The 8,810-nt window shown below is 36.4% G+C and overlaps 1 protein-coding gene across 2 annotated transcripts; it reads left to right on the forward strand.

The window, feature by feature from the left end:
- Positions 1–3,906: 3,906 nt before the first annotated feature.
- Positions 3,907–7,568, forward strand: LOC110097631 (homeobox-leucine zipper protein HAT5). Of its 2 annotated transcripts, none has more exons than XM_020824132.2 (3): positions 3,907–4,513; positions 5,696–6,081; positions 6,924–7,568. In XM_020824132.2, exons 1-3 carry the CDS (start codon positions 4,399–4,401, stop codon positions 7,323–7,325), a joined length of 903 nt encoding a protein of 300 aa, XP_020679791.1. In that variant the 5' UTR covers positions 3,907–4,398; the 3' UTR covers positions 7,326–7,568. The 2 variants fall into 2 exon arrangements, with proteins under 2 accessions (XP_020679791.1, XP_020679790.1); XM_020824131.2 differs by having other exon boundaries at positions 3,909–4,513; positions 5,690–6,081.
- The last annotated feature ends 1,242 nt before the right edge of the window (positions 7,569–8,810 follow it).

Here is an 8,810-nt window from a genome sequence, read left to right on the forward strand (position 1 = left end):
TCATTGAAACTTATTAGTTATTACTTATTACCTTCACTCAAAATTTCATTTTTCTATCAAACTCTTCATACCACCTAAATGTTTCTAAAATAATCTCTTTGCCTTTCTTATAATTTGCTTGAATTTAAGAAACAATTTTGTATCAAAATTTTTGAATGATTGACCATCACTATTTTGATATTCATTAAGCATATGTGATAAATCAAATAGAATAGTACTATAACACAACAAAATTGTATTGAACTCCATATCAGCCTATAAGATTGATTTGAATCAATTATAACATAGTATTATATTAAGTGGGTATCGATTAAGCCTATAAAATATAAACAAATAACATATAACACAAATGTGACGTCAATTAAGTCTTTAAAATATAAACAAATATTTCACAAATAACTTAAGCAGGATTTATAACTAACCTAATAAATTGAGAGTAATTGTAACAGCAACAGTACCACCAAAAGACACACCTTGCAGCTCCAGGTTCCCACACGAGGTGGTCTGGTTATCTCGTAGCTCCCGATTCTTGACCAAACGACATTGCATTGAGGGAGGAATGCATACCTATTATTGAGTATCTATTATGTGTTGGGTGTTAAGGAATACATATCATCTCCAATTATCTTTCTCTAACATGTGAAATTGTCAAAAATAAAATGAACAACAAATAAATAAATATTAATTAAATGCTATGTCGTATAAGTAACATCTGAATAATGCTCATTCAAACAGACATAATTATTTATATATTAATCTAGGAAAAATATAGTTATATGTTTAGTGATTCCAACAAGAACTACCTATCTACACATTATCTTTCAAATTCAAGATGCTATGTAGCACACTAAGTAGAGAAGGGAAAACTTATAAGGGGTTGAGCGAAGAGGCACATAAAGCATACCTTATATCTTATGCAACTGTTCGATGGAGAAAACAAGCCCCATGGAGAGGAATGAAATCGCGGACGGCTCGGGACGAAGAGCCTGAAGATGAAGGAAGGCACGAATCGCGTTTTGGGAGGGAATTTTGATGTGCTTTTCACCTTTTAGGGCACTATGTTAAAATTTTCAATCGTTTGATGTCCATCAGATAGTTGTTGTCCAAGCAAAATAAGAATCAGACAGTTCTTCTAAAATGCGCCAGTTCAAAGGTTTTTCGGTTCAACTAGGAAAAATCAGTTTTTCTCTGGTTTTTGTATTAAAAGGTTATAATGAAGGAACTAGATCGGCCATCAGACCAGTCACTGATTGAACTGGCCAGTCCGATAGGATTTTTAAAATCTTCATCACAATATTGTAGTGCCATTGTTCAAAAATTTTAGATTTTTCAAATAAATCAACTTAAGAACTCTGGGTTGTTACAACTAGTTAAGGGCACTGTGGCACTAAGTTCTCTGTTTGTAACTCAAAAAAATTTGAGTGCTCGACCCTAACATCCTCGAAGTTGTCAACTACTCCACCTTGTGCCATTATTATTCTCGTGATGCATGTTGAGAGTACAATAAATATTGCAAGGCTTAGTTTTAATTTATAATTGCTGAAAATAATGACTCACTCCAACAATATAAAAATCCTAACGAGAGACTACAAAAAATCTTAATTAAGAGTTAACATAAAAATTTATAATAGAGTCTATAAAAGCTTTTAATGGAGACTGGTCATTAATATTAATACATACTCAAAAAATTATCTTGACCGAGCACGAATCTCAAAAAAAATTCAAGCTCGAAACTTTCAAAATTAAATTTGGGATCATTTGAACTCCGATTTAAGCAAGCTTACAATCAAACTAAAGGTCTCGAGAATATGAACCCATCGACACCAAGTTCGACTCAATCCGAGCCCAAACGGGTCCAAATCAAGGGCTCGAAGAACCTTTGGGAGGTTCAAACAATAAATTTGATTACTAAACGGTTTCCAAACGTGACATTCTTATAGTCGAATCAAGTGGTTCGATGAGCCAAATCTAATGAGCTCAAGATCATAAAATTCTGACATCATTAAGACTTTCAAATGTCTAGTGAATGGTCCACAATCAAGGGATTTAACACCGACCGTCCATCGAAACCACTCCCCATTTACCTTTGATCTTCCTCCTATTTACGGGTCATGCCACCCTAGAAAATTTATAAATAGACCCCTCCTTTCACTTGAAAAGGGGCCCTAAGCCTAAGAGAGCAATAGAGAGATTAAAGATCGCTCTTTTCCCTTAGTTTATGTTCGACTACCATCTGAGGCCCAGATTTTTGTCGGACCACCACATGGGGCCCGGACTTATGCCGGACCACCACCTGGGGCCCCGAAGTTCCGTCAGACCATCACCTAATGCAAGAGTTCCACCAGACCACTGCTTGACGTCAGAGCTCTATCTAACCACCGCCCGACTCTGAATTTCTGCCAACCACCACAAAACTACCAACTAATGCCTGAATTTCTCAATAAGGTCGGACTTCCGTCAAACCACCATGTGACACCGAACTTTCATCCCCGTTTGTCTTTTGATTTCAACCATACGATTAATATTTGTAATCTGATCGTCCCCAGGGAAGAGTTAGCCCACTGTAATCTACCCAAACACTATTGGAATCATTTCAACTGAGCAATACCACGTGGTTTTTCCCCTTTCCAAGGCTTTCCACATAAAAACTCTTGTGTTCTTTGTATGTGAGCTAGATATCCATACAATGCTAAGACACAATATTATAACTTTATTGTCGTATATATTCTAGCCCGCAACAAATATCAACAATAAATTTTTTTAAAGCTAAACCTATATAATCTCCATATATAAAGCATCCCATAATCACAAATAAATAAAGAAGAAAATTACATAAGAAGATGGAAGATAGAAGCCCTCCTAACAAATTAAAAAGAAAGAAAAACCACCACCAACATCTTATTCTGCATTTCTAACTCTCATCTTCAAAGCATGTAATTGTGTGTTTTTTTTTCCAGTAATTCATACAAATAAAGTGGCATTTTGTATGTATTTCATATGACATGCATTTTTTGTATGCGTCTCCTCTAAAGTTTAATGGACTTCACTGAACCTCATTGAACCACATAAATTTGGAGAAATTATTCTGTGCAGAGGCTGAACGCAGCTCTACATCCATAGGCAAATCAGGTGCAGCCACGTCAGTGATACCGAGCCGCGGTACACACCGAAGAGGTGTCGTGGGGCATTCTAGTTGATCTCTGGACGATGTTCGACATCCGCACAGAATAATTTTTCGTAAATTGGGTATCTTATGTTTGGCATATTCGATTTGATTATTCTCTGGCACTCATTTCAGTTGTTATCCACCAAAACAAGCTGGTGGCTATGCTCTCACATCTCCCTATCTGGAGAAATTATTCTATGCGGAGGTTGCACGCAGAATGTCATCCGGAGACCAACCATAATGCGCCATGTCAGCGGTACCGAGCTGTACCGAACCACGATACCAAATGAATAGGTGACGTAGCATATTCTGATTGATCTCTAAATAACATTTGATGTCCTCACAAAATAATTAATATCATATCTGAGACAAAACTTCGGAAAACTCATGACTGTGTCAATTGAGAATTTTGAGAGTACTTATTTAATTATCATCCGATGATAGAGAGATTAGGAGTGTCATGCAGATATCAGTATTCCAACACCTCATTGATTTAGCACCTATTAATACTCCTGTTTCACTTGATCATCAGATAATCACATAGCTCTAAATGACGTACAAACATGGATTACTCTTTTTTTTTATATAATTTTATCATTCATGAAATCAACAGGAAAAACTTGAGCGGCAGAAATTACTTTCACACAAAAAAAGGTAAATTGTTCCCACTTGGAAAGCCCGCGGGACAAAGTTCTCGTCGTTACCAGTTACCACTGAATAAGAGGGAACTTTTCGTCATTTCACGCTCTGCGTACAGCAGTAGAAGCCACAGAAACTGCAGCACAAGAAGACCACAGATGCTCCCCCTCCCCTTATAGCCCCTTCGAGCCATCCCCAACCCCGAGGAAGCGGGGAGAGGTAGGACAGATACATAGAGAGAGAAAGAAGCCTTCTTGTTGAAATCTGTGGAAGCCACACTGTTTAATCACTTGCAAAGCTTGGATTTGTTATACACTTATACTCTGTTTGTCGCTCAAAACTATTCTTCTCCTGAGCGAGCGAGGGATGGGATTGGGTTCTTCCTTAAAAGAGGGATTTTGTCATGCCTCTGTAATCATGGCTACAAGCTTCTTCCGCCATAAGATGTGAAAATGAATAGAAGGGAAGAAGAAGAAGAAGAAGAAGCCATGGCTTTCTGAGCTCGTCTCGGTTTGAGAGCTTTTGAAGGAGAAAAAAAGGGATCTTTACACCTTTTGGTGGAGCTTAATCTAGAAAAGTTGAAGAGAGTCGAGATGTCGGGGAGAAGAATTCACGGTGGTTCAAATGTTGCTGTTTTGCTGCAGAAAGAAGGGGTGTCCCCTGAGACCATTGAGGCCTTGCTTGGTACGAGCTCTGGTGGATTCCAAGGTAAAGCGTTCATCTTTTCTTTCGGGGGAAAATTGAGCTTCTATGATTGTTGTTTTCTTCAAAATTCGTCTCCTTGAATGAGCTTTTTGTTAGCTTTCTAATACGTAAGGTTGAAGACAGTGAAGTTTTTTTTTTTCTAAGTTTTATCTGAGTTAATCTCAGTGATTTCTGCTAAATTCGTCTTCTTTTTCTAATTTGTGAGTTCCTCTTCACAACTAATTCTGCTTTATGGTTCAGCAAGTTCTTTCCTGATCCTTGATTGATGATTCCAGCCGTTGTTATACAGATTTTTTTTAAAGGAGAAGCACTGAAGCGAAAATTATTAGAAATTAGTAGCTTAATGATTTCAAGCGTGAGCTGGTGGTGAGGAACAAAAGCTTTTAATTACTAAGCCACGCCTCGTTTCTCATAAAGATAAAATTTTGCATCAGGCTGTGTTCCCATAAGCATTCTTAATTTGAATATGTCTTATGTTCTTCAATTTGATGGATGATTTTGATTGATTCGACTTGCATATGGTAAACAGTTGCTCTTATTGCAATCTGTCTCTGATCAAATTCCCCATGAGAAAAATTCAAGACATAGAACCACAAGAAGGTGATTACTGTTAGCTTCTTGTCTCGCTAGCTATTTTTGAGGATTTGAGCTCATGTAGCTTGGATCTTCAAAATCCGAGCTCTAGAGAGAGATAAATATAATTAGGATACTCACATACTTGACAGCCTATAATCTACCTGAGGACTCTTCCTTAGCATCCATAATTAGACTCATTCTACTACTTTCTTGCATTCATCCATAACTTGAGTTTTCCTTTCTTATCTATATCTAGAGTAATCTAATAGTTGAGATCTAATGAATCGTTTGCCACCGCTTTCTCACTGCTTCTTAAAGCAACTTTTTAGTATATAAATTAAAATTTTTGTATTAAGAAATTGTTTTTAGAAGCAATAATAAAGTCGTCCCAAACGAAGCCTTAGACTCAAATATTCATCATTTTTCAAAAATTATTTTATGTGATTGTAGAACCATGTTTAAGGCCTGATTCTTTTATCAACAAGTATGCTGACTCGAAAAAATTTTACCTGCAAGCTTTTAGTTGTGATGTGAACCTTTTATGGTTCTGCTTTCTTTCTGGCCTAAAGGTTCTTCCTTGATAATATATGATGATTGTTTCAGCTTCAGGTGCCATGGTGAATTTTGAAGACGTTTGTACAAACGCAGCCAACCAGGCCTACTACCGTCAGCTAGACATGGAACAGGTTGGTGATGAAGAACTAGAGGAGTACCTCCATCAACCAGAGAAGAAAAGGCGGCTTGCTGTGGAACAAGTAAAATTTTTAGAGAAAATATTTGAGCTCGATAACAAGCTTGATCCAGAACGAAAAATCCAGCTCGCAAAGGAGCTTGGCCTGCAGCCAAGGCAGGTTGCAATATGGTTTCAGAACCGCCGCGCCCGGTGGAAGACTAAGCAGTTAGAGAAGGATTATGAGGCTCTGAAAGCAAACTACAATTCTCTCAAAGCTGATTATGAAAGTCTCCTCAAGGAGAAAGAGAAGTTGCAATCTGAGGTATAAAAAATTCATCACTAAGCCTTTATTCCATAATGCATTTTCTTGTTTGTTAATCTATATTTGGGCTTATGTTCTCCCTTGCAAACTAAATCCAAATTGGTTTGCAGGGTGAGAAGTTGGCTTAGGACATTCTGAACTGATTTTAACTAGTTCATTTCTTTGTTAAGGCTCACTTGATTGCTTGTAAATAGAAACATATTTTAGAAAATAATGATTTTGTTTTCATTCTTTTTGAGTGTGAAAATGAAAATTTGATGAAGATTTGTGATGTTTAAAATCACTATAAGTGCATAACTCCATCAAATTTAATGATGAATTTAACAAATTTCATCATGTTAAAATATTATTTAAGAAACGAAATGAGCCCGTGGTTCCAAGACAATTTTCTTTTGGTAAAGATTGAATCTTTGTTGTTTTGTAAAAAAAAATAGCTGTTTACAAGTTACAACTACCTTGATTGTAATCTTGTAAAAGAGAAATGGATGTCTTGAAACTTGTCAAAATACCCATGGCTAAGAGCAAAAAAAGTCTTGAACTTTGTTTTTATTTTTGTTTGGATTGAAGAAAAACAAGAAAAGTTGATCAAGTAGAAACAATGATTCTTATGCTTCATTTGGGACGGCTTTCTTTCTGCTTCTTAAAGCAATTTTTTTTGAACTAAAAAGCTGCTTTAAAAAACAGAAAGAAAGCCGTCCCAAACGAAGACTTATTCATTTGCAAATATGCCAAACATGCATCTCTTTTATCATTCCTTCATTGGTTTCCAGTGCAAACATATATGCATAGTGGTTTAATGTTAGACAATACAATAATAAGTCTCTCCAACTTTACTCGCATAGGCAACTCATCTGACAAACAAGCTTCTCCTCAAAGAGAGCATGAAAGATTCTATGAAACTCCAAGAATGGGCACCTCCATTACCAAAACCAGAGATAGATTTAGCATTCAAAACCGCGAACTGCGACATATCACCAATGTTAAGATTAAAACAAGAAGATCTGAGCTCAGTCAATAGCGTCGTCATCGACTCTGAAAGCCCTCATTGCGCCGAACAAGTCGGCCGGTCTACACTTTTGGAACCTGCAGTTTCTTCCAATGTTTTGGAACCAGATCAATCTGATATCTCGCACACTGGGGAAGATGAAGAGGTTAAAGATTGCCATTTTCTAAAGCTTGAAGATAGTTCAAATGACTATGGATTTCCAGCAGATGATCATGCTTTCTTGTTCTGGCCATATTGAAGAGAACTATTGTGTGATTATATGTATGATTCTGTATTATGTAATGCTTTTCTATGTTATGGTGTGAGGAATATTTAGTGTCCATAAAAGCCATTCAGGCTTCTACAAAGTTCCAAAATGTAGAGTTTGTTTGAGGTTGGTCTTTGTAGTTTGTTATGCTTTTCAACTTTAAGTGGTGCAGAAAGGTTTTGAGCTGCTTCTAATGTTTAAATAAGAAATAATGGTTTATTTCAGTTTGATTTAGGATTTGTTTGCGCTGTTTTTTTACTGTTTGATATTTGAGATCTCAATTATAATTTCATTTTGCTATTACTTTCTCGTTGCTTTCTTGCTGTTCTTTTTAATTTTTGTGGTGTTTTTATAACCAAAATTGTTAATGTATTGTGAAGTTTAAGATGAATATCTTTTTTGGCATGGTTAAAAATAGTGGATAAGGTATTAGAATGCATTCCAAATTTCCTATCGTTACGTTCTTTCCAAGTATAATAGACCACATCTCAAATAGTAAAGAAGATGTCAGACTTAATGTGTTGTGGTAAATCCATCCGATCATCATCAAAAAAATGTAAAAAAATTTTCGAGTTTTGTCAAAGCAAAAAGGGTGTCAAGCAAGGAAGGAGTCTACGCAGCAAGTGAAAGGTAAAGTCTCATTAAAAAATTGGTGGTTAGAGCTTTCCATAGAGTGGTTGCAAAGGGCTTAGGTGGAAGACACCTAAATATTTCTCTTGATAAGTGCATGAGAAGTTTTCAAATGATGATGAGAAGTTTTCAAACCATCATTTAAAGCAAGCCAGTCATATACAAAGTAGCATAAAGAATGCATTTTATGCCACAAATACTTAGCCCAAACAAGAGAACTATCATCCGCGTGCGACTGATGGATAAAAATTTTGAATTCTGGGAATGGACACCCCATCCCAATCTAAGATCTCAACATCACTAGAGCAAATAGGAATGATAGAGATAGAATCTCTAATATTCTAAGGTAGTAAGATAGGCAAAATTTAACTATCATTCTGTTAAGCCACAGTCCACGTGTCAGCTGTACATTGGATAACAAGAGTACCGTTAACTAGTCTGTACTTTCTCTATCTAATTTTGTCTATAAATTGTATCTGTAATTCAGAAACTTGAAATTAATGGAAAAAGTTTAATTTCTTATTTCTCCTATGTTCCTGGCTTCAAGAAAGCTTACCTGTTTCTCTACCTCTCTTCTTTCTCTTTTCATCAAAAGTTCACATGGTATCAGAGCGCCAGGCCATCTAATTTTTTTTTTTCGTTACCTATCACAATGACATCCATGGCCACGGTTTCTTCATCAACTCCGGCGGACATCTTCACCGCCGAGAATAGCTTCTCCTCCACGCAAATTCCTTCATCTCTGAAATTCTTGATGAATAATATCAAGAAAGTCATAGCTCATCAACTCACGGCCGATAATCACGCTCTATGGAGGACTCAAGTTCTCAAGCTCTTCAGAGCAAA

This window comes from Dendrobium catenatum, unplaced genomic scaffold, assembly GCF_001605985.2.
Source record: "Dendrobium catenatum unplaced genomic scaffold, ASM160598v2 fragScaff_scaffold_1659, whole genome shotgun sequence".
Taxonomy (NCBI): domain Eukaryota; kingdom Viridiplantae; phylum Streptophyta; class Magnoliopsida; order Asparagales; family Orchidaceae; genus Dendrobium; species Dendrobium catenatum.

Coding starts and splice junctions, on each gene's coding strand:
- LOC110097631 (XM_020824131.2), top strand. CDS start 4,399: ATGTCGGGGAGAAGAATTCACGGTGGTTCAAATGTTGCTGTTTTGCTG. Junction 4,514..5,689: donor GAGCTCTGGTGGATTCCAAG/GTAAAGCGTTCA, acceptor TGATTGTTTCAG/CTTCAGGTGCCATGGTGAAT. Junction 6,082..6,923: donor AAGAGAAGTTGCAATCTGAG/GTATAAAAAATT, acceptor TTACTCGCATAG/GCAACTCATCTGACAAACAA.